The following is a 26,774-nucleotide window of genomic DNA, read 5'->3' as shown; positions in this document are numbered from 1 at the left end:
CGTGGAATGGAAGGAAGTGGGGGTTTATGCGATTGCTTATGAATTCTCAGAAGGCAGCCCGTCCTCTGGACCCTTTTTCTCCACCTCTTTACGCAAATAACGGGGATCTGGGCCTGTTCCCGAGAAAGCAATAAATGATTTGCGTCGGGCTCGTCAGTCGTTAAAGGGAAAAAAAGGATTCTGCCAGTCCGTGGTGAGTAATCGCAGTCCTGATGTCCAGAAATTATTTTCGGTCATAAGAGACAGTAGCGGCAACATTATGTTCAAAATAAGTTAAAATAAGTTACAAACAACGCAAATAAACAAACGCAAGCCTAATGCTTGGCAATGCCAGGTGTCGGCTGGAGTGATGTAAAGTTTTCTACCATTCGACTCTGGAGCAATGGAAACGCGTTCTCTGAATCATGCTTCACCATCTGTTGGTCCCACGGACAAATCTGGGTTTGGCGGATGCCAGGAGAACGCTACCTTCCCCAATGCATAGTGCCAACTGTAAAGTTTGGTGGTGGAGAAGGAATAATGGTCTGGGGCTGTTTTTCATTTTTCGGGCTAGGCCCCTTAGCTCCAGTCAATGCTACAGCAAGCAATGACATTCCAGACGATTCTGTGCTTCCAACTTTGTGGCAACAGTTTGGGGTAGGCCCTTTCCTGTTTCAGCATGACAATGCTCGAAGCGAGGTCCATACAGAAATGGTTTGTTGAGATCGGTGTGGAAGAACTTGACTGGCCTGCACAGAGTCCTGACCTCAACCCCATCAAACGCCTTTGGGATGAATTAGAAAGCCGACTGCGAGCCAGGCCTAATCGCCTAACATCAGTGCCCAACCTACACTAAAGCTCTTGTGGCTGATTGGAAGCAAGTCTCCGCAGCAATGTTCCAGCATCTAGTGGAAGGCTATCCTGGAAGGGTGGAGGCTGTTATAGCAGGAAAGGGGGACTAATTCCATGATTTTGGAATGAGCTGTTCGATGAGCAGGTGTCCACATACTGTTGGTCATGTAGTGTATATAAAATCCATTCTGAGTAGGCATCATCGAATGTCCTCTATTCTGATTTATCAGCTGTTGTCAAACACGTGGGTGTGAAGAGACGTGGGTGTGAAGAGACGATTCTCTTGCTGAATGTTGTGCAGCGAATTCAGCTACATGAAAATCCTAAATAAGTATTACATCCGGGCATTTAAAGTATACTCTAAATTACACAGTATAAAAGTAAAAAAATTCCATACTCAACTTCTTACTATAGGACGCTTGGAGATAACTATGGTTTATTGTCAGAGGCATGTTTGTTCTACATAACAATAGCATATTTCTATCTGTCCTGCTGAACACGCTAGGCTTGGGTGGTATACCGGGCTATTTGGAAATAGCAACGGGATGGTTTTTCAATACCGTGCAAACTATTTCTTAACTTTTTCAATACATTTTAATATTTGTAGTTAAGTAAATATCTGCAGTCAACTTCTGCAGTACATTAGGAGATAAAACCGATTTGTGTTCTTCATTTCACCTGTCACATTTTGTATTATACAGCTTACAGAAGTTCCCTAAAACAGTTTAGCCAGTCACTTGTGTGTCTGCCAATCGCACAACAGGAGAAAGCGGGTGCAGGTGAGTCCAGCTGTGTATTGACAGGGGTCGCGTTTTGTAATAAGTTGTTTTATTTTCATGTTAGCAGGCAATATTAACTAAATATGCAGGTTTAAAAATATATAATTGTGTATTGATTTTAAAGAAAGGCATTGATGTTTATGGTTAGGTACACATTGGTGCAACGACAGTGCTTTTTTTGCGAATGCGCTTGTTAAATCACCCGTTTGGCGAAGTAGGCTGTGATTCGATGAGAAATTAACAGGCACTGCATCGATTATATGCTAGCTTGCACCTTACCTTGGCTCCTTGCTGCACTCGCGTAACAGGTGGTCAGCCTGCCACGCAGTCTCCTCGTGGAGTGCAATGTAATCGGCCACAATCGGTGTCCAAATATGCCGATTACCGATTATTATGAAAACTTGAAATCAGCCCTAATTAATCAGTCATTCCGATTAATCGGTCGACCTCTACTTAAGACAGCACTAAAGGGGTGACAGGACGGACAGCTGACCGTCCTCGCAGTGCCAGACCACGTGAAACAACGCCTGCACAGGATCGGTACATCCGAACATCACACCTGCGGGACAGGTACCGGATGGCAACAAAACTGCCCGAGATGCACCAGGAACGTACAATCCTTCCATCAGTACTCAGACTGTCCGCAATAGGCTGAGAGAGGCTGGACTGAGGGCTTGTAGGCCTGTTGTAAGACCGGTCCTCACCAGACATCACTGAAGGAATGAGCGTTACACCGAGGTCGCATTCACGTTCATCGTCGAAGGAATGAGCGTTACACCGAGGCCTGTACTCTGGAGCGGGATCGATTTGGAGGTGGAGGATCTGTCATTGTCTGGGGCGGTGTGTCACAGCATCATCGGACTGAGCTTGTTGTCATTGCAGGCAATCTCAATGCTGTGCGTTACAGGGAAGACATCCTCCTCCTTCATGTGGTACCCTTCCTGCAGGCTCATCCTGACATGACCCTCCAGCATGACAATGCCACCAGCCATACTGCTCATTCTGTGCGTGATTTCCTTCAAGACAGGAATGTCAGTGTTCTGCCATGGCGAGTGAAGAGCCCTTATCTCAATCCCATTGAGCACGTCTGGGATAGGAGGGGGAGGGCTAGGGCCATTTCCCCCCCAGAAATGTCCGGGAACTTACAGGTGCCTTGGTGGAAGAGTGGTGTAACATCTCACAAGGACTGGCAAATCTGGTGCAGTCCATGAGGAGGAGATGCACTGCAGTACTTAATGCAGCTGGTGGCCACACCAGATACTGACTGTTACTTAAGAATTTGACCCTCCCCTTTCTTCCATTTCTGTTAGTCACATGTCTGCGGAACTTGTTCAGTTTCTCAGTTGTTGAATCTCATGTTCATACAAATATTTACACATGTTAAGTTTGGTGAAAATAAACGCAGAGGGTGTCTTCTTTTGCCTAGTTATGCATGTTCATGAGCTGGATTCCCTGTTTTTGCAACAAAAAAAATTGGTTTGCGCTTGTTATTATGTTTAGCTTGCGGACTCACTGCAAATTTTGTTAGCAGTCTTTTAATAGACACCCAATGGGCTTTTTTTGCATTTCTTTGGCGCCACCTTGTGTACTATGCCGGTAATACACATTTCCTGGTATATGATGACGATATGAAAATCTGGATACCGCCTCACCCTAGAACATGCCTCTGCTGTAATGACCCCAGATTTAAAATCTGTTCTCTTCTAGGGGTTGGCAGGGGCTGATAGCCCAGGGATGTCACTCCAGCATCCTCATCATCGACCCAAAGACTTCCCAGACCATCCAGGTTCTGGAGAGACACAAAGCCAATGTGGTCAAGGTAAGTTCCAGTCAGGGTTTCTCAATATCATAATGGGAGAATCCCAGGAAGTAGCCTCTGCCTTTTTTTGAATATTTTGTTTGATTGAATTCATAGCATGTAGCCTAGATTACGTTAGCAAAAGTGAATGTAACCTATCTCAGGAGTAAACTATATTCATGTCTGGTTCTAAGTAAAAAGTCTGTTCTCTAGCAGAAGTGATATTTATCATCCAAAGTAAGAAAGTGCGTTCTCTATGACCTTGGTCAGAGTAAGCTTTTCCTCTTTGTCAGCAAGATTCGGCCACATTTCACTGTGTTTGGGCCAAAAAAGCCACATTGATAAGGTTTGCTTCGGCTCCCGAGTGGCGCAGCGGTCTCAGTGCAAGAGTCTTCACTCCAGTCCCCGGTTCGAATACAGGCTGTGTTACATCCGGCCGTGATTTGGAGTCCCGTAGGGCGGTGCACAATTGACCCAGCGTCGTCCGGGTTTGGCCGGGGTAGGCTGTCATTGTAAATAAGAATTTGTTCTTAACTGACTTGCCTAGTTAAATAAAGGTTATTTTTATTTAAATACTGTATTTAGAAGTTTTAATAGGGCCTACATTTTATTTTAGGTTATGGTTTTGATTTATGGACAATATTATTTTTATACATTTGATTTATCAACAGATAATTTAGTTGTAATGAGTCTTTTTGTTGCACATTTTTATTCCTTTTTAGCAACCATAACAGATTAAACTTGACTCAATCAAATAATGGTTCTGCTGACAACTTCTGACTCCTGTGTGAATTGCATGTGTACAAGGAACGGCTGTTTTCATTAAGAGCTTCATTAAAATGAAGCAGCCAAATGTAAAACCTTTCCCAATTTTTTTAAAATATCTAATTTCAATTAGATATTAAAGCCTTGTCGAAGTAGAACATATCGCCGGAAAAATGTAGGCTACATTGTACAACATATTCTTGCAAATAAACAACAAAACAGTACCAAAAACCACAATATATTTTGCTTTTCCATTTCATTTTCAAAACCGTTAACATTTTCTATCAGTTAACAGTAGGCCCATTGTGGACTATTGTCAGCAAATTGTAGCGTCTCGCTAAAGTGGCGATCCTTAGGAATCTTGCACTGTTGACATTCCACCAGTGACGTGGCTTCACATTGAGTGATGGGGGGAATGTCTCAGCTAGTTGTCCACCTTGTTTTCTGCCTCTCTCTCTCAAGTGCTGGGTTGTAGTCACACCCAAGGAGTAACAGCATGGCATTGTTGGCGCTCCCAAATAGGTGCTGAAGACCCAAAGCTTCCTGGCTCGATCAGTCACCCTCTCTGTCAGTAGCAGCGGGGCACTCTCTCTCGGCTGCTGCTGCGGCCTCTCCATTTGACCCAGTCGCATCTGTGTCAGTGGATGCCAAGTCCGCCAACTTGAGCAGCTTTGTTTTTGCGGTCACTCTCAGCTGGCCAGAGAAATCGCAGATGCTTGTGGCGATGGTCCAACATCAATGTGACAGGAGGTGGTCAGATTTTTGGCATCCACCTGTGAAAAGAATAATATAAGTATTATACGATTTTGCATATCCTATCCTTCAAAAATATATTTTTTCATAAATGTGCAATGTATGGCTTTGATTCTCCTTATACTTTCAATAAGACAATGACAATAACAGCAATTGGCTGCTATTTACCTACATAGATTAACAACACTAATAGCCTATATACAATGTAGATTAATTCCTGCATGCGTTTTTCAGAGGGACTCCTGAACTCTAACACTCTCCTGCTTTTATCCGCTCCGCGGGAAGAGATGTTTGCAGTGGGCTGAATGTGATGGAGATGGACACCTTTTGGATGACATGACGGTGGTTGCGCATGTCAGGGTTGGCAAGACGGGATCATCTGGGAGCTCGAGAGTTCTGCGTCTTGCAGGTTGGTGACGGTCCAGTTGAACAGCACGGCTGTCTCTGCTCCACCAACCTCTCAAACATGCCACACGCTGGAACTCGGTCTGTCTTCACAAGACCGGATCAGGTGATGCTGCGGCAGCTGCATTTGGACTTGCTTGGCTGCTAGTGCCTTGGTGGCTGAGTTGGCTATGGTTAAAGTGCCTAACCAGTCTCTCAGCAGCAACAATCACACGACACATACATATTGAAGCCATCGTTGATGCCTAGTTGAAGTCTGTGTGCATAGCATGGCACCGAGTCCCAGGGGACGCAAGCAGGGGAATTGGCAGCCACAATGTTGCGTGCGTTGTCGTGGATGCATGCCAACACAGTCAATATGTCCCACATCTCAACATCACTGGTCAGCTTCTCCCCGAGGTTGTCAGCTGTGTGTCTGACGGATAGACTCTGTTGGTCAGGAGGACTGTTGATTCCATCACCCAGTCAACGTCGCTGAAGTGGCATGTCATGGTAATTTAGATCTCGGTGGTCAGCACAGTACTACAGTCAGTTGTGAGAGCGAACTTGACGGCTGTGGCTAGCTTCACTTTCAGCACTTATTTTTTCTCTCCTGGTAGTGCTTTTTGATTTCTATTTGTTATTGTACCTCGTGATGGCATGCAGTACTCTGGCTCAAGGTAACGAATTAACTCCCCTCAAGCCCTCGGCCACACTGATTGGCATCATATCACGCTCAATCATTCTACACGCCAACTGTGTGATCACCTCAGACGGCACGCATCAGTCTCCCCGCTAGCATCAAAGTGATGGCACCCGGGTGTTTTGTTCTTGATGTGATACATCATCGTGCTGGTACTGCTGCTGAATTTATAAAAAATAAAAAAAGGTTTTTGTTATCCAATTAGTCGTTAGTCTTGTCCCATCGCTGCAACTCCCGAGTCCTCCGAAACAACCCTACCGAGCCGCACTGCTTCTTGACACACTGCTCGCTTGATCCGTAAGCGAGCCGACACCTGGCGACCAGGTTGCTGGAGCGCGATGGGACAAAGGACATCCCGGCCAGCCAAACCTTCCCCTAACCCGGACGAAGCTGGATAAATTGTGCGATACCCTGATCTGTAAGGATCTGCCACTCGGGAGGCCCCTGCTGCTGAATTTTCGCAAAGCTTGCAGGGAACTTCATCACCCTTTTGAACGAAGGGTCCCACACAGAGCTACGTTTGGCACGCTTCATTTTTCCTCAGTTGCCAAGCTAACGTTAGCAATGCCTCTAGGGGATGTGAAAGCTTCCAAGCACATTCTTGGTTGTATAGCGCCCTCTACAGTTCAAATTCGTTTTCACACCGAAGACACACACATACACATACACTTTCATTCCACAAAATTATGCAAATAAACCTATAGACCGATAAACATGACCGGTCAAATGTATTTTCGATGACTAACTGTTAACCGTTAACATCCCTAATCACGATACTCAATACCATCAAAATATTCAACCAAACGATACCACAGCAAGAAAAGGCGTATTGGCCAAAGTCAGAAGGGCACTTGATCCAGACAGATTCAATATCATTACGTAATTAAGGTATTTATTAATAAATAAATTCTACAACCAAGTTTTTTTTTAACCAAAAGCAAAGATCTAAAGTACCTTTCAGAAAATGTTCAACCCATTTGTAATGGCATGGGCTCACTCTGTGCAATAATAGTGTTTTAACTAGATTTTTGAATTACTACCTCATCTCTGTACCTCACACATACCATTATCTGTAAGGTCGAGCAGTGCATTTCAAACAGAGATTCAACCACAAAGACCAGGGAGGTTTTCCAATGCCTCGCAAAGAAGGGCACCTATTGGTAGATGGGTAACATTTTTCAAAACGCAGACATGAAATATCCCTTTGAGCATGGTGAAGTTATTAATTACACTTTGTATGGTTTATCAATGCACTCATTCACTACAAATATACAGGTGTCCTTCCTAACTCAGTTGCTGTAGATGGGAGAAAAAACACTAATGGATTTCACCACATTGTAGTTACTACACAATACTAACCTAATTGACAGAGTGAAAAGAATGAAGCCTGTATAGAATAAAAATATTCCAATATCTTAGATGCCTCGCGGGGTTTCCTTGAGGGCTTGAATGCAGCTCACGACGATGTTAGACCTTGTGGCTAGGACCACGGGTTTTCCCGGGCTTGTGACTGTCTAGATTAGAGGTCGACCGATTTATGATTTTTCAACGCCGGTACCGATTATTGGAGGACCAAAAAAAGCCGAACCCGATTTAATCGGCTTATTTAAATATATATTTTTTTATATTATATATATTTTTTGTTTTTGTTGTTGTAATAATGACAATTACAACAATACTGAATGAACAGTAATTTTAACTTAATATAATACATCAATAAAATCAATTTAGCCTCAAATAAATAATGAAAGATGTTCAATTTGGTTTAAATAATGCAAAAACACAGTGTTGGAGAAGAAAGTAAAAGTGCAATATGTGCCATGTAAGAAAGCTAACGTTTAAGTTCCTTGCTCAGAACATGAGAACATATGAAAGCTGGTGGTTCCTTTTTTATCATGAGTCTTCAATATTCCCAGGTAAGAAGTGTTAGGTTGTAGTTATTATAGGAATTATAGGACACTTTCTCTCTATACGATTTGTATTTCATATACCTTTGACTATTGGATGTTCTTAAAGGCACTTTAGTATTGCCAGTGTAACAGTAAAGCTTCCGTCCCTCTCCTCGCTCCTACCTGGGCTCGAACCAGGAACACATCGACAACAGCCACCCTCGAAGCAGTGTTACCCATCGCTCCACAAAAGCCGCGGCCCTTGCAGAGCAAGGGGAACAACTAGTCTCAGAGCGAGTGACGTTTGAAACGCTATTAGCGCGCACCCCGCTAACTAGCTAGCCATTTCACATCGGTTACACCAGCCTAATCTCGGGAGTTGATAGGCTTGAAGTCATAAACAGTACAATGCTTGAAGCATTGCGACGAGCTGCTGGCAAAACGCACGAAAGTGCTGTTTGAATGAATGCTTACGAGCCTGCTGGTGCCTACCATCGCTCAGTCAGACTGCTCTATCAAATCATAGACTTAATTATAACATAATAACACACAGAAAAACGAGCCGTAGGTCATTAATATGGTCGAGTCCGGAAACTATCATCTCGAAAACAAAACGTTTATTCTTTCAGTGAAATACGGAACCGTTCCGTATTTTATCTAACGGGTGGCATCCATAAGTCTAAATATTCCTGTTACATTGCACAACCTTCAATGTTATGTCATAATTACGTAAAATTCTGGCAAATTAGTTCGCAACAAGCCAGGCGGCCCAAACTGCATATACCCTGACTCTGCGTGCAATGAACGCAAGAGAAGTGATATAATTTCACCTGGTTAATATTGCCTGCTAATCTGGATTTCTTTTAGCTAAATATGCAGGTTTAAAAATATATACTTCTGTGTATTGATTTTAAGAAAGGCGTTGATGTTTATGGTTAGGTACACATTGGAGCAACGACAGTCCTGTTTCGCGAATGCGCACCGCATCGATTATATATAACGCAGGACATGCTAGATAAACTAGTAATATCAACCATGTGTAGTTAACTAGTGATTATGATTGATTGATTTTTATAAGATACGTTTAATGCTAGCTAGCAACTTACCTTGGCTTCTTACCGCATTTGCGTAACAGGCAGACTCCTCATGGAGTGCAATGTAAATCAGGTGGTTAGATCGTTGGACTAGTTAACCGTAAGGTTGCAAGATTGAATCCCTGAGCTGACAAGGTAAAAATCTGTCGTTCTGCCCCTGAACAAGGCAGTTAACCTACCATTCCTAGGCTGTCATTGAAAATAAGAATGTGTTCTTAACTGACTTGCCTTGTTTAAATAAAGGTGAGAAGAAATAAATCGGCCAAATCTGTGTCCAAAAATACAGATTTCCGATTGTTATGAAAACTTGAAATCGGCCCTAATTAATCGGCCATTCCGATTTAATCGGTCGACCTCTAGTCTAGATCCCTGCTGTTTCTTGCTATTTCCATCTCACCTGTGGATTTAGCCTATGTTGCTACCATGACAAATGCCAAAGCCGGTGGGAGTACCGTTGAGGACAGTGGTGTCTCTCTATCACAGTTAAAGGATATTTTAAACAAACAAAAAGAGATCTACAAGCAGTTGTTACAACAAGAAAATAGCTTCAAGTGTTGTGTCCAAATACTGGTGTCAACTAATAAAATAATGGAAGACCTGACCAGAGAGGTCCAAGAGCTGAAGAACAGTTTTCAGTTCTACCAGGGTCAGCTCGATGAAATTTAAACAGGAGAACTGCAAGATGACAGCAATCTGTAAGTCATTGAGATCAGTTCTGTATGGGAATCCATGATAACAATGACGGAGAAATCAGATTTTCTCGAGGGACAATAAAGGCGTAGCAACGTTGTTGACGGAATTGCAGGATCTCCAATTGAGACCCGGATGTAGTCTGAGGATAAAGTGAGGAGAAACTGAAGATTGACCACAGGAAGATTTGGGTGGAGTGCACCCACAGGACTGGAAAACACACCACCGGCCCAGGCCGATAGTGATCAAGTTCCTGAGGTTCAAGGACAAGGTAGCTGTTCTGGAAAGAGCCAAAGACTTGAGAGAAACGTATATCTTCCTCTGCGGTAAACGAGAAAATAACTTTTCCCAGCCATTTAAAGCTGCCAGTGCGCATGGGCGATGTTGCTTGCATGACAGGCTCATTGTCCACCCTCCCTCCATATCCTGGAAGGGATGAGAGAGCCAAGCCTATGGGTTTGTAACTTCAATAACACACACACACACGCACACACCAATTGATTTAATGAACTGCAAAAAAAAAAGTTGTTTGTTTTCCATATGTCTATCGCTTGATAAGCTTCCCAGGAAAGGTCTGAAAATAGCCCTTTATTAATATATGTAGCCTTAGAAATAAGGTTCAGGAAGTCAATAACTTGCTAACATCAGATAACATTAATATATTAGCCATTTCTGAGACTCACTTGGATAATTCCTTTGATACAGCAGTAGCAGTATAAGGTCTACAAGTACTGCCCTCTGTTACCCAAGTGGCTCTGGAAGATCCTTAAGGTCATCTGGAGGAGAGGCAAGGTTGCACAGCAGTGGAGATTCTATGAAGGAGTTTGGATCCCGAAGGAAGAAGATTACAAGAGAATCGACCAATTAAGGATCCTGTCCTTGCTAAGTGTCAAGTATTGTGGCCAGGCGGCTGGCAGACTTCCTCTCTAAGAATGGCAACATTAGCCCAAAATGGATGCATTCCAAAAGTAACTGGGTGTCTGGAGCACATAGGTGTTGTGACCCAGCTCATCAGAGAAGCGCGAGAGAACAAGGGGGACTTGGCAGTGCTATTGCTTGACCTTGCCAATGCCTAAGGATCCTTCACAAGCTGGTGCAGACTACAATGAGGAGACCACCATGTCCCAGACAAAGTGGCAGACCTCATCCTCGACTATTATGACAAGTTCAGCATGATTCTCATCAGGGTCAGGCTGGAGGTGGAAATCGTCACTGGCTGCGCTATGTCCGTGATCCTGTTTGCCCTGGTGCTGAACATGATTCTGAAGTCTGCTGAGTGCTGGGGCTCCGAACCAAATTTGGGGTGCAACAACCACCAATCATAGCCTTTATAGACGACCTGACAGTCACCTCAAACTCAGTGCCAGGAAGCAGGTTGATTCTGCAAGGGTTGGAAAAGCTGATTGAATGGACGAGAATGAGCTTCAAGCCAACAAAATCGAGGTCGATGGTGTTGAAGGGTCAAGGTCGTAGACCGATTCCGCAGCAAATCCGATCCCCACCGTCTCAGAAGAGCCTTGGCAATGTGTTTCACAGTAGCCTGAAAGACCCATCAATCCAGGCCAACTGTCAGGAGTTGGCTGAGGTTGATTGATTGTTCAGGACTGCCCGGCAAGTTCACGGTGTGGATGTATCAGCATGGCATCCTCCTGAGGATATTCTGGCCTCTGCTCATCTCCACTGTCGAACTTGGAGGTGAAGTTCAGAAGCCATCTCCGAACGTAGCTGGGGTTGCCCAGGAGCCTGAGCAGCATTGCCCTCGATGGGAAAAGCAACAAGCTGAGTCTGCCCCTGAAGTCCCTGGAAGGAGTTCAGTTAACTTCGGTGAGGGAAGTTATCCAATACAGGGATCCAAGGGACCCAAAACTGGTCCAAGCAGGGATAGTGGTCAAGACCGGGAGGAAATGAAGAGCAGAGGAGGCCGTACTGCAGGCTGTCTCTCAGCTGCGCCACAGTATCCTGGTGGGAGCAGTGACCCGGTGAAGAGCTGATCTTGGGCCCCCGCCCCCAGATGAGGTGGGAGGAGGCGATAGACAGGAAAGTCTTGTGGATTGACCACACCGCAAGAAGTTCCTGATCCAGGCAGCGTGATGTTCTACCCAGCCCATCAAACCTGTTCTGCTGGAGCAAAGTGGGTACTCCTGCATGCCTGCTATGCTCTGAGAGGGACACTGGAGCACATCCTAAGCCACTGTCCTAAAGCTCTGGGAGGGGGCTGTTGTCACTGGCACCATGACCAGGTTCTCATGACCATCGCAGAAGCAATCTGCACAGGAATCCGCAAGAGTAAGCGAGATAGGCCCAACTATAAGAAGATGACTTTCGTTCGAGCTGGAGCGCAGCCAGGCTCAAAATCCAACCACCAGCAGGGATCCTAACTTACTGCTCAGGACTGGGAGTTGACAGCAGACCTGTATAAGCAGCGCATGTTCCCGCAGCACATTGTCAAGACAACTCTGAGACCAGACATAACTGGGGTCTCAAAGTCCACGTAGACCATCATCATTATTCTGGAGCTTGACAGTCCCTTGCGAAGATCATCTTGAAGAGGCGTACGAGAGAAATGGCCAATACCAGAGACTGGACGTCGACTGTCGGAAGCAGGGTTCAAAGGTGCATGCTTATCGAGGTAAGCGGCAGGGGTTTTGTTGGGCAATCCCTCTACAGAGCCTACAGCACATTCTGCATCAATAGCGCGAAGAGGAGGTCCATTAGCAAAACCATCAAGGCAGCTGAAAAAGCCTCAAGATGGTTCTGGATCAAGAGAGGAGATCCATGGTGAGCAGCATAATTCTCTCCCTGGTCACAAGTCGGGGTCTGATCAACCTCAGCTGGGTCGCTTGGACAAGGTTGTCTGATGTAAGACTCGGAAAAACCCTATGACCCCAAGTTACCTCACTGATGTGTCCAGGAGCATCGAGATGTATTAATTCAATCAATAGGCCACCAAGTGCTCAAGTCAGTATCTACAGTGCATTCAAAAAGTATTCAGACCCCTGGACTTTTGCAATATTTTGTTACGTTACAACCTTATTCTAAAATTGATTAAATAAATTGAGGAAAACAATCTATACACACTACCCCATAATGACAAAGTGAAAACAGGTTTTTAGACATTTTGGCAAATGTTTTAAAGATTAAAAAAAAACACTACCTTATTTACATAAGTATTCAGATCCTTTGTTATGATACTCAAATGAGCTCCGGTGCATCCTGTTTCCATTGATCATCCTTGATGTTTCTACAACTTGATTGGAGTCCACATGTGGTAAATTCAATTGATTGGACATGATTTGGAAAGGCACACTTTGTAAAACACCAAACAAAATGTGGAAATAGTCAAGGGATGTGAATACATACATGCACTGTATCTGGCAGTAATATTTGCGGTTTCTCCCTTGCACAGAATAATTCCCAGTTTTATGTCATTTAAATTGAGGATGTCATTTATAAATGCACAGAAGTTGGCAATTATATCCTCCTGATTCCTGCTTACAAGGAAAAACTAAAGCAGGACGTCCCAGTGACTCGCTCAATACGGAAGTGGTCAGATGACTCGGATGCTACACTACAGAACTGTTTTGCTAGCACAGACTGGAATATGTTCCGGTATTCATCCAATGGCATTGAGGAATACACCACCACCTCAGTCATCGGCTTCATCAATAAGTTCATCGATGATGTCATCCCCACAATGACTGTACGTACATATCCCAACCAGAAGCCATGGATTACAGGCAACATCTGCATCGAGCTAAAGGCTAGAGCTGCGCTTTCAAGGAGCGGGAGACCAATCCGGACGCTTATAAGAAATCCCGCTCTACCCTCAGACGGATAATCAAACGGGCAATGCGTCAATACAGGATTACTACGATTGAATCTTACTACACCGGCTCTGACGCTCGTTGGATATTGCAGGGCTTGAAAACTATTACAGACTACAAAGGGAAACCCGGACACGAGCTGTCCAGTGACTCGAGCCTACCAGACAAGCTAAATGCCTTTTACGCTCGCTTCGAGGCAAGCAACACTGAAGCATGCACGAGAGCACCAGCTGTTCTGGATGGCTGTGTGTGAATGCTCTCGGTAGCCGATGTGAACAAAACCTTTTCAACAGGTCAACATTCCCACAGCCTCTGGGCCATATGGATTACCAGGACGTGTACTCAAAGCATGCGCGGACCAACTGTCAAGTGTCTTCACTGACATTTTCAACCTCTCCCTGACCGAGTGTGTAATACCAACATGTTTCAAGCAGACCACCATAGTCCTTGTGCCCAAGGAAACAAAGGTAACCTGCCTAAATGATTACCGCCCGTGGCAGTCATGTCGGTAGCCATGAAGTGCTTTGAAAGGCTGGTCATGGCTCACATCAGCATCCTCCCGGACACCCTAGACCCACTCCAATTTGCATACCGCCCCAACAGATCCACAGATGACGCAATCTCAATCGCACTCCAAACTGCCCTTTCTCAACTGGACAAAGGAACACCTATGTGAGAATGCTGTTCATCGACTACTGTTCAGCGTTCAACACCATAGTGCCCACTAAGCTCATCACTAAGCTAAGGACTCTGGGACTAAGCACCTCCCTCTGCATCTGGATCCTGGAATTCCTGACGGGCCACCCCCAGGTGGAAAGAGTAGGCAACAACACGTTTGCCACGCTGATCCTTAACGCTGGGGCCCCTCAGGGGTGTGTAGTTAGTCCCTCCTGTATTCCCTGTTCACCCACGACTGCGTGACCAAACACGACTCCAACACCATCATCGAGTTTGCTGACGACACAACAGTAATAGGCCTGATCACAGACAACGATGAGACGGCCTATAGGGAGGTGGTTAGTCAACTGGCAGTGTGGTCTCAGGACAACAACCTCTCCCTCAATGTGAGCAAGACAAAGGAGCTAATCGTGAACTACAGGAAAAGGCGGGCCGAACAGGCCCCCATTAACATCGACGGGGATGTAGTGGAGCGGGTCGAGAGTTTCAAGTTCCTTGGTTTCCACATCACCAGCTAACTATCATGGTCCAAACATACCCTATATAACCCCCACATACCCTTTGTATCAGGGATGCTGCCACTCTTCAAAACCAGGTTTGAATAAGGCATACTGCAGCTCAGGAGTACTGTGTTTTAGCATTTAATTCCTGATGCTGTCAGGGCCACATGCCGTTCCAGGTTAAATTGTATTTGAATCTTCAGCGTGTGTAATTTGGTAGTCAATTGGGTTCTGGTTGTTTTTAATTGTGTGTTCTAGAGAGCTGAGTTTTTCTTGCACATTTGTTTGGTTTTAGAGACTGTTCAAATAGGCTAAACCATCTCACCTGCTCCCACTCTCTCCTTCTCTCTCTCTGCCTGCAGGTGAAATGGTCCAGGGAGAACTACCACCACAGCCTGAGCTCGCCCTACTCTCTGAGGCTGGCCTCTGCCGATTCAGCAGGGAAGATTATCGTGTGGGATGTGGTGAGTGGCACGGCCCACTGTGAGATCCAGGAGCACTCCAAACCTATCCAGGGTGAGAGCCGAACCTTGGAAAAGGACTACTGCTGCATTTATTACATTAACTTTGAGAAAGCGAGAGACCAAGAAATTACAACCTGTATCAATGATTTCCTTTCAAGTACATTAAGCCAAACCTCCCTGACATAAATTTTGAATAATGAATAAATGAAAATTAGATATCACAAACCCTGGGATAGTTTTTTATTTTTCAGCAAGTTTATTATCCTTTTGAGCTGACAAATATCCTAGTCCCCGAAATCAGGTACTAAGCTATTTAAACAATGAAAAAAAGTTACACACCTTTCTATATAACGTGCCACAGTTGACAGTGCATGTCCGAGCAAAAACCAAGCTATGAGGTCGAAGAAATTGTCCGTAGAGTTCCGAGACAGGATTGTGTTGAGGCACAGCTCTGGGTAAGGGTATCCAAAAATGTCTGCAGCATTAAAGGTTCCCAAGAACAGTGGCGTCCATCATTCTTAAACGGAAGCAGTTTTGAACCACTAACACTTCCTATCACTAAGACCGTTGTGAAGAGGGCACGACAAAACCTTTTCCCCCTTAGGAGACTGAAAAGATTTGGCATGGGTCCCCAGATCCGCATAAAGTTCAACAGCTGCACCATGGAGAGCATCCTGACCGGTTGTTTCACCGCCTGGTGTTGCAACTGCTCGGCATCTGACTGTAAGGCGCTGCAGAGGGTAGTGCTTACGGCCCAGTACATCACTGGGGCCAAGCTTCCTGCAATCCAGGACCAATATAATAGGCGGTGTCAGAGGAAACCCCATAAAACTGTCAGACTCCAGTCAACCAAGTCATAGACTGTTTTTTCAGCGACGACACAGCAAGCGATACCGGAGCACCAAGTCTAGGACCAAAAGGCTCCTCAACAGCTTTTACCCCCAAGCCGTAAGACTGCTGAAAAATGTATCAAATGGCCACAAATGATCTCTAACCTGTACCCATGCACACTAACTCGGTACCGGTACCCCCTGTATATAGCCTCGTTATTGTGTTACTTTTTATCATTTTTTTTTACTTCAGTTTATTTGGTAAATATTTTCTTAACTCTTCTTGAACTGCACTGTTGGTTAAGGGCTTGTAAGTAAGTTATTCATGGTAAGGTCTACACTTGTATTCGGCTCATGTGACAAATAGTTTGCTTTGAACTGGCCGCCCGGCCAGCTTGAGATATCGTGGGGAGAAGCGCATTGGTCATGGAGGTGACAAAGAACCTGCTTTTCACTCTGACAGAGCTCCAGAGTTTCTCTGTGGAGATGAGAGAACCTTCCAAAAGGACAGCCATCTCTGTAGCACTCCACCAGTCATGCCAGACAGAAGCCACTCCTCGGTAAAAGGCACATGACAGCCTGCTTGGAGTTAGCCGAAAGGCACCTAAAGACTCCCAGACCATGAGAAACAAGATTCTCTGGTCTGATGAAACACAGATTGAACTCTTTGGCCTGAATGCCAAGTGTCACATCTGGAGGAAACCTGGCACCATCCCTACGGTGAAGCATGGAGGTGGCAGCGTCATGCTGGGGGGATGTTTGTCAGTGGCAGGGACTGGGAGGCAAGTCAGGATTGAGTGAAAGATAAATGGAGCAAAGTACAAGGAGATACTGCTCCAGAGCACTCCGCCACAGTTTGAGGGCTAAGGGTCACCTTCCAACAGGACAATGACCCTAAGCAGACAGCCAAGACAACGCAGGAGTGGCTGCAGGACAAGTCTCTGAATGTCCTTTAGTGGTCCAGCCAGAGCCTGGACTTGAATTCTATCGAACATCTCTGGAGAGACCTGAAATTAGCTGTGTAGCGACACTCCCGATCCAACCTGATAGAGCTTGAGAGGATCAGCAGAGAAGAATGAGAGAAACTCCCCAAATACTGGTGTCTGTGTGTTGTATACATTAGCAGTGAAAAGTTTGGACCCATACTCATTTGAAGGGTTTTTCTTTATTTTTACAATGTTCTACGTCGCCGAAGATGTTTGATCAGGTTCAAGTACGGGCTCTGGCTGGGCCACTCAAGGACAATTAATACATTTGCAAACATTTCTGAACCTGTTTGCATATTGTCATCATGGGCTTTTGTGTGTAGATTGATGAGGAAAATGTTTTGCTTAATCTATTTTAGAATAAGGCTGTAACGTACCAAAGTGGGAAAAGTCAAGGGGTCTGATTATTTTCTGAATGCGCTGTATATATAAAACACAGGAAAATCTAATTTTTGACTATCTGGAAGAAGTAAATTCATCCACAAGAATTATTTCAAATATATCTTATATGCTCTTTTTAATCTTCCTCTCAGATATGGACTGGTTGTGGACTCAGGACGCTTCACGTGATCTTCTCCTGGCCATCCATCCACCTAACTACATAGTCCTGTGGAACGGAGACACAGGGACCAAGCTGTGGAAGAAGAGCTATGCAGAGAACATCCTCTCCTTCTCTTTTGACCCCTTCGATCCATCCAACCTAGCATGTAAGCAGCAATCACCCACCTACTGTGCCGTGTTCTATAGATCTCTTTTCTCTGGTCTTGCTTTCTCTCACTCTTTCATACTATGTCAATCTCTGTTATCTCAATCACTCCAACTCCTTAATCTCACAGGTTAAATGTTATTTGTAGCAGATTCCCTGCCTGCTTGTAGAAAGCTTATCTTTCAGTTGGAAGTCAATCTTTGTTAACCTCTCTGGGGTAGGTGGGACGCAATCGTCCCACCTGGCCAATAGCCAGGGAAAATACAGAGCGCCATATTCAAATAAAATGATATAAAAATCAAACTTTCATTAAATCACACATGTAAGATACCAAATTAAAGCTACACTCGTTGTGAATCCAGCCAACATGTCAGATTTCAAAAAGGCTTTTCGGCGAAAGCATAAGATGCTATTATCTGATGATAGCACAACAGTAAACAAAGAGAGTAGCATATTTCAACACTGCAGGCACGACACAAAACGCCAAAATAAAAATATAATTCATGCCTTTGAAGAAATTAATTTGTTGGCACTCCAATATGTCCCATAAACATCACAAATGGGCCTTTTGTTCGATTAATTCCGTCGATATTTATCCAAAATGTCAATTTATTTGGCGCGTTTCATCCAGAAAAACACAGCTTCCAATTTGCGCAACGTCACTACAAAATATATCAAAAGTTACATGTAAACTTTACCAAAACATTTCAAACTACTTTTGTAATACAACGTTAGGTATTTTTAAACGTTAATAATTGATCAATTGGAAGACGGGATGATCTGTGTTCAATACAAAAAGAAAACAAACTGACGCAACTTTTTTGGTAATGTGCCTCTCTCAAACAACTTACTTCAAGTGACCCTCCTTTACGATGGCCGGACTTCTTCATTACACAAAGGAATAACCTCAACCAATTTCCAAAGACTGGTGACATCCAGTGGAAGCGGTAGGAACTGCAAACAAGTCCCTTAGAAATCTGGTGTCCCAATGAAAACGCATTGAAAAGACAGTGACCTCAAAAAAATAACAATTCGGAATGGTTTGTCCTCGGGGTTTTGCCTGCTACATAAGTTCTGTTATGCTCACAGACATGATTCAAACTGTTTTAGAAACTTCTGAGTGTTTTCTATCCAAATCTACTAATAATATGCATATCTTATATTCTGGGGGTGAGTAGAAGGAAGTTGAAATTGGGCACGCTATTTATCCAAAGTGAATATGCTGCTCCCTACCCCGAAGAAGTTAATTATGTGTTAGATATTTACAGTCCATTTAATAATGTAAAAAACAGGTATAAAGTCTCAGATTTGTCCGATTTTTTTTTTTTCTGTAATACTGGCACATAGACATTTTATGAAGTTGGCTTTAGCTAGCCCAGATAGGTTCCCAATGTCTTAAGTAGCTACCAAGAAGCAACTTCAGGCTATCAATCAAGTAAGAGTAGCTAGCTTGGCTAACTATCTTAGCTGGCATGCCTGCTGGCAAGGTTGATAGACCTTTGAAAAGCAAGCAATAACTAAATGTACTGATTCACATTCCTTTCAATCTTTTACCCAGATTATAGCAGAGATGCAGAGAAGCATATTTAGTTTCTTTCAAAAAATATCCACATAGACAGAAACAGAAGAAGATGCTTAGATATGCAGAAAAATATACATTTTTACGTTATATAGGTGGAGATATGTCTGTATTCAATTTTGATTTGCCAACACATGTTAAAGTCAGTTTTTTCACCTCTTCTGTTCTCCGTCAATTCTCTGTATTGCTGAACGAAATTTGCCGCCACAGCTGAGAACTCAATTCCCTAAATGGTCACTAGATGACGCTGCGATTGATTCACTAGTTGTCTTGTTAAAACAATTTTTACTGTTATTAGCATTATCACAAAGGCACTTTTTGAAGGGACCCCTAAGAAATTCCACAAAGTTGTCAAGTGACAGTCGAGCCACAGAGAAAGATTAATTATGACCACTTTAGAATATTTGAGAAAGGTGTTGATTTAATCAAAACAAATATTTTCTTTGCTATCTTTTATAGCAAACAATGATGGAAAGCTAACTAATTACATGGGAGCTAAACAGGCTAATATTTCATTTTTGTTGAAGGAGAAACAGAAGAAGATGGACAGAATTACGATTACAGATCCTACAGTCTCATTCAAAGTTAGAAATGCAGCATGTGACACAACTTATACCTAGCCACTCTCGTATCTTAGCAACAGTTTTTATCTAGCTAGCTTACGTTACATTCCGATAACAAATTGAAAAAATTCAAAATTGATTTCAAGCCAGATAGCCTTTATTGGAATTGTATCCGTTTCATTAGTGGACTTTGTACCGTTACACGGAACCCAAACCGGCTGCGTGCATGCGCCATCGTGTGCTATCGTGCATACATTTATTTTGTCCCCCTATACCAAACGCGATCACGACACGCAGGTTACAATATCAAAACAAACTCTCAACCAATGACATTCATTTTGGGACATGTCGAAAAGCATTAAACATGTATGGCAATTTAGCTAGTTAGCTTGCACTTGCTAGCTAATTTGTCCTGGGATATAAAAATTGAGTTATTTTACCTGAAATGCACAAGGTCCTCTACTCCAACAATTAATCCACACACAAAACGGCCAACCAAATCGTTTCTAGTTATCTCTCCTCCTTCCAGGCTTTTTCATCTTTGAAATATGGTGATTGGCATCTACACTTTCATAGTATTACCACGACAACCGGCAAAACATTTCGTCTTTCAATCACCCACGTGGGTATAACCAATGAGGAGATGGCACGTGGGTACCTGGTTCTATAAACCAATGAGGAGATGGGAGAGGCAGGACTTGCTGCTCGATCTGCGTCAGAAATAGGAATAACTTCTATTTTAGCCCTTGGCAACGCAGACGCTGGTTGGCGTGCGTGAGCAGTGTGTGCAATAATTGAATAACATGGATTCCTAAATTTATTGCGGCACTCGTGCACGCGACGTGTCCAGTCTGGTCAGCATGTTAGTTGCTACCTCACGGGTTCGCAGCATCGCATTAGTGGAAACCAAGACTGTTCTCAGGGCAGGCCTGGTTGTAGCTACATATGTTTGAGTCGCATTGGGGACAATTGTAGCATTTTAGTTATCGCTTTTCCTAACCTGCTGCTTAAGTTCTCCTAACCCAGGCCTGGGCAAAGGCCGGCCCGGGGGCCATATGCGGCCCGCAACATGATTCAATACGGCCTGCGGAATCATGCTCAGATCACAAATAATTTTTGAAAAGTTTTGAAGAAACGTATTTGTTTAAATTAAAAGCCCAATGAATACTCGCCTTTGTGTAATGATTTAACTCCCACTGCTTGTGGGACATTTATTTTGAAGGCACGTATAAATAACAACTGCATGAGGACAGACAGTGACTGACAGGCCGACACACATCACCGTTAGAGATAGTAGCTGGCTAGAAATTGCGCAAAAATGAGTTTTTCTAAGAAAAGGTAGACAATGAATATAGAGTGTTCCAGCAAGAGTGGACATTGAAAAATGTCTTTACTGAGGTGGCAGGGAAAGCTGTGTGCTTAGTCTGCGAAGAGAGCATCGCTGTCTTGAAAGACTACAACTTGTCCTGACACTTGTAGATAAATATAGGAATATGTCTTCTGAGCAGTAGGCAAGTGCAGTAGGCAAGTGCATCGAAAGAGTTGCTTTCTCAGTTGCAAAAGCAGCAAGGTCTTTTCACAAAACTGCATTCAGCAAACGACAGAATTGCGAGAGCTAGCCACAAAATTGCTAAACATAGCAAGCCATTCGCTGAGGGCGAATTCATTAAAGAAAGTTTAATTGACTCTGCAGCAATACTTTGCCCCGACAAGAAAGATCTGTTTGAAATGTTTCCCTGTCAAGACGAACAGTGACACGGCGTGTTGAGGACATCGCGGAAAATATGGAACAACAGTTGGAAGACAAGGTAAAGGATTTCTCCTTGGCCCTGGATGAGAGCAGTGATGCACGTGACACTGCGCTGTTGTTGATATTCTTACGAGGCATTACCCCAGACTTTGAAATTACAGAGGAGCTTGCTTCAGTGCAGTCAATGAAGAGCACAACCACAGGGAAATATTTATTGGTGGAGGTTAATAAGTGTGTGGCAAAGCTGGGACTGAGTTTTGAAAAGTTATCCAGTGTGACCAGTGATGGCTGCCCAAACTTGACAGGAAAAAAGGATGCAAGCTCAAGTAGCTGAGCTGAACCCAGATCAGAAATTACTTTTCTGCATTGCATTATTCATCAGGCAGTGCTCTGTAAATGTGTTCTGAAAATGAGCCATGTTGTGGATACAGTCACTAAAGTGGTGAACTTCATAGGAGCAAAATCTTTAAACCACAGGCAGTTTGTCTTACTGTTGGAAGTGAGTCAGGTTGTGCAGATCTCCTCTACCACACAAACGTGAGATGGCTGAGTTTGGGGAAGGTGCTTAAAAGGGTGTGGGACCTGAATTCGGAGATTGCTGAGTTTTTGCAAATGAAAGGAAAATATGTGGTTTTTCCTCAACTGCAAGATAAAGAATGGTTGGCTGATTTTGCCTTCACGTTAACATGATGTTCCCTCATAAAATAACTGAATTCCAAACTACATGTGCCTTTTTGCACATCAGTTTTACAGCCTTGTCAAAGCCTTCAAGGGAAAATTACTCCTCCTGACCCGCCAAGTAGAAGCCAACAATCTCACCCACCTTCCGACACTACTAGTCTGTTCCCTATCAGATGACCAGCGGGAGAAGTATACATCACTGCTGCGTGCTTTGAACAGTGGGTTTTCTCGTCGTTTTGAGGATTTCAATGTGTTGCAAAATGACATGCTATTGGTTTCCTCTCCTTTCAACTTCAATGTGGATAACGCTCACACTGGCCTGCAACTTGACGCCAGAAACTACACCTGACTTCACTGCTCTAGTCAATGCCCATCAGAGACTTCACTTCTCACACTGATTGAGTAGTTTAAATGTAATGTTGAGCTCTCTCTTTCTTGTGTTTTTGTGCATACCCGTTAACAAGAGTTCTGTCCGTGGTACTGAATGCACAGTGTACTATCCCTCCATGTAGTTCATTGCATGTTTAAAAATATCTACCAAAAGGAGAACATGGATGTGGTTTATTTCTGTGTATTTAAAAAAAGTTGCATATCTGGACGGCATTTACAGTAGATATATCTGTGAACATGATGTATAATCCCGTAATATGATTCTGGCCCGCAATGGCAAAAATATATTCTAATGTGGCCCTCCATGGAAAATAATTTCCCAGGCCTGTGCTACGAAAAGTAACTTCTGCTAGTCAAAAAAATAAACTAAAGCTATCTCGTTGTACCTTGACAACATTGACCCTCAACATTCTTATTTTCTGAAGTTATCTCAGCCATATTCAGAACTAAATTCAAGTTAGATAAACTATTTAATATCCATACGCTCAGATCAGCTACAAATGTACATTTTGTTGCATCAAATCAACCCCTCCACCGTAGCTAGCTAGTTAGCTACGTTCGCTAATCAAACCAATGCTCAAATTACATACAATAGCGTAATGCCATGACAGTTTCATCGAACGGAAGTAGAATGTTATAGTTATGTTTATTCTTACCTTGATTGTTGGTATTTGCTACTCTTTGCCCATATCGGCAATATTATTTTGATACTCACCCCAAATGATACATACTGTATTTGTCCAGGTAACGTTGTCCTGCACTAAGATGGCTGTTGACTGATTTTGCAGCCTCTTTGTCTGATTTTTATCCTGACTTTCTGACAATTGTGTAATTCATTTAAACCTTGCCTATCGAAATGCAAGCAGCATGTGATGAGTCTATAGTAGAGAGAGGTTATAAAATTATAGGGTGGGGGGACAAGGTGGAGGTTCAGGGCTCCTGGAGATTTTCCCTCCTGTAGCTTATCAACCCCCTAGTTATTAGAGTCAGGTGCACTAAATTAAGGGGTTGGAGAACACTTACACGACTGAAACTCTCTAGGAGAGCCCTGTATCAGATCATGCTGGATCCTGCATCAAGTCTGTTGATTCCATCTCGATCTGGTCATCCTCATCGTAGTACTCCAGCCCTCGGGGCCTGATTTTGGTGTCACACTTTTCCCCCAGACCCAGCAAACGTAACTGATTTAAACTAATTGCATTTCGGAGAGTTGCCCATCTCTATGATAAGACTGTCACCATGATCACATGAAAAACATAAATAGTGTCACAATTACTTTGTTTGCAAACTAGCAAACTTCTTTAAAAGCAAGCAATGCTCTCATATCTAAGCTACATGCTTGTGGTTGGTAAAGAATGAATACAGGTACACGTAACAAACAATCGTTGAAGTATAGTCAATGTGTTCACACAGTTGGATCATGTCTCCATACGGTAGCCAGGGAGAGGTGAGGTGGCGAAATGTGATTAGTCTAGATGGAACAGCATTTCTTAATTCTGGTCCTGGGGACCCAAAGGGTTGCACATTTTGTTTTGCCCTAGCTGAATCAAATGATCAACTTATCATTCAGTGTTGATGATTTGAATCAGGTGTGTAGTGCTAAAGCTCAAAAGTTTATCTTCCTCCACTCTCCATGTCCCACACTGGGCTCGAACCAGTGATCCTCAGCAAGCAAACACATGTGATCGCCCTCCTTGAAAACATACAAAGGGTTTGAGCCATCCTAAAGATACCAATTGGATGGCTCCATCCGCGACATTTCAAGCTAGCTGTGGAGTGAGATTACGGCACGTTCTTTACCCTGTTACACGTTTGTATGTGAGCATATATTGGTGTATGCCTCTTCCTCTTGTGACCCACCTGCCCTCGGCACTACTCATTCATGTCACCGCTCTCTCTTAGACCATAGTATTGTACTCCTCAGTCTTGCCTTAATGATTCTTCAGTGAGACTTGGTTGTATTAGGTGGTTGCTCCCGGTCTCATTCATCCTAGGCAGGCCTCTCCAGAGGAACGCTGAGGGGGGAGAGAGGATAAAGCAATCCTTCTGCCCCCCCCCCTTAAAAGATCTAGATGCACTATTGTAAAGTGGCTGTTCCACTGGATGTCATTAGGTGAATGCACCAATTTGTAAGTCGCTCTGGATAAGAGCGTCTGCTAAATGACTTAAATGTAAAATGTAAATGTAAATGAGAATATGAATACAGGTATTCAGGTTTAAAATGGAGTGCTTGTTGAGGCAAATAATGCATTGCTAGACCTTCTAAAAATAGATTTAGAAGCTGAGGGGACGATACTTGTACATGGAGAGGAAGCCATATTTGGAAGCCGAGTTGTTTCCTAGTTGAACATCTCACTGGCATCCCAGGCATTAGACTAACAGAGAGCGATGGTGCTTCGTGTGTGTCACCGTGTGTCTCTTACTAGCATGGTATACCACGAAGTAAGCTAGATCTACTCAGGCTTTTATTTTTTTTATCTTTATTTAACTAGGCAAGTCAGTTAAGAACAAATTCTTATTTTCAATGACGGCCTAGGAACAGTGGGTTCTGCCCCTTGTTCAGGGGCAGAACGACAGATTTGTACCTTGTCAGCTCGGGAATCGAACTTGCAACCTTTCGGTTACTAGCCCAACGCTCTAACCACTAGGCTAGCCTGCCGCCACTAGGCTAGCCTGCCGCCACTAGGCTACCCTGAAGCTAGCCAGCTTCAGTTAGCTTCAGATTCCAGGTCAGGCTTCATCCGTAATACGACATTATATAAGGCTCGCTAGCCCGCCAACTGCGCATGCATGTCACACATGGCTAGTCGAACGCCAAACTCTTCATTGAGACAATGCTGAAACGTGAGTCAATGCCACATTTTAATTTGTGCCGAAATCAAAATGAATAAGTTATTTTGCGAGTTCAGCAGGATATGGTGTGTGAAAAGCTTTTATAAATGCCTTTTATATTATGAATTATTGTTCATGCCGTCTTTGGCGTGCTTATCATTGCACAAGCACCTTTTTCCCCGCTCCTTGAGGAACAGCTTGTTGCTTTGTGGCCGTAGACATAGAAGAGGTTTGGAATCTCTAACCCTGACAATATGACTGTTTTAAACTCATGGCTACACTAGCAATTGGCTGCCAGTCTTGAATGGGAACTGCCATCTATGGATCATATATATATGTCTATTGTTGAAGGCGGGTGCCAGTTTTTTGCCTTTTTGCAAGTTGCCAGGTTTCCTCCAGATGTGAAACTTGGCATTCAGGCCAAAGCTTTCAATCCTGGTTTCATCAGACCAGAGAATCTTTCTGTCAAGGTCTAAGGTGCTTTTTGGAAAACTCCAAGCGGGCTGTCGTGTGCCTTTTTACTGAGGAGTGGCTTCTGTCTGGCTACTCATCCATAAATGCCTGATTGGTGGAGTGCTGCAGAGATCGTTGTCTTTCTGGAAGGTTCTCCCATCTCCACAGTGGACCTCTGGAGCTCTGTCAGAGTGACCAATCTCAATAACCCTACACATTAATCTTTCCTTCTTTTCAACATAACGGTACTTAATAACAACATGCTTCATTGTTTAATTAACCATACACATCCGCACACAAACCACTCATATGCTTGCCAACCAGATGTAGTGATGAGTTCAATGTATAATTTCCTAGACGCAACTGAGCAAGCACCACCTCTTTGTTCTTTTTTATTTTATTTAATCTTTATTTAACTAGGTAAGCCAGTTAATAACAAATTCTTATTTACAATGACGGCCTACCAGGGAACAGTGTGTTAACTGCCTTGTTCAGGGGCAGAGCGACATTTTTACCTTGTCAGCTCGGGGATTCGATCGAACAACCTTTTGGTTACTGCCCCAACGCTCTAACCACTAGGCTACCTGCTATTCCTAATCTGACCTTTTTGGAGTTCCGACCTTTTGGAAAGTATTCACACCACTTGACTTTTTCCACATTTTGTTGTTTTACAGCCTCAATTTAAAATGGAGTAAATTGAGATTTTGTGTCACTGGCCTACACACACTACCCCATAATGTCAAAGTGGAATTATGTTTTTAGAATTAATGTTTTACAAATGAATAAAAAATGAAAAGCTAAAATGTTAAGTGTTGAACCCCTTTGTTATAGCAAGCCTAAATACGTTTGGGA

The 26,774-nt window shown here is 43.5% G+C and overlaps 1 protein-coding gene across 2 annotated transcripts in view; it reads left to right on the top strand.

Annotated features, from left to right (window-relative positions):
* The window catches only part of wdr11 (WD repeat domain 11), a 138,995-nt gene that overhangs the window by 6,956 nt on the left and 105,265 nt on the right, over nucleotides 1-26,774 (top strand). For both annotated transcript variants that reach the window (XM_055901674.1, XM_055901673.1), the window contains exons 2-4: nucleotides 3,318-3,429; nucleotides 15,051-15,204; nucleotides 17,502-17,675. In XM_055901674.1, the coding sequence (XP_055757649.1) occupies nucleotides 3,318-3,429; nucleotides 15,051-15,204; nucleotides 17,502-17,675 (440 nt within the window). The remainder of the gene's footprint in view (nucleotides 1-3,317; nucleotides 3,430-15,050; nucleotides 15,205-17,501; nucleotides 17,676-26,774) is intronic.

The sequence above is a fragment of the Salvelinus fontinalis genome, chromosome 37 (genome assembly GCF_029448725.1).
Source record: "Salvelinus fontinalis isolate EN_2023a chromosome 37, ASM2944872v1, whole genome shotgun sequence".
NCBI lineage: Eukaryota > Metazoa > Chordata > Actinopteri > Salmoniformes > Salmonidae > Salvelinus > Salvelinus fontinalis.
The sequence above is the reverse complement of the archived record's forward strand: the minus strand, read 5'-3'. Positions and strand labels throughout refer to the sequence as shown.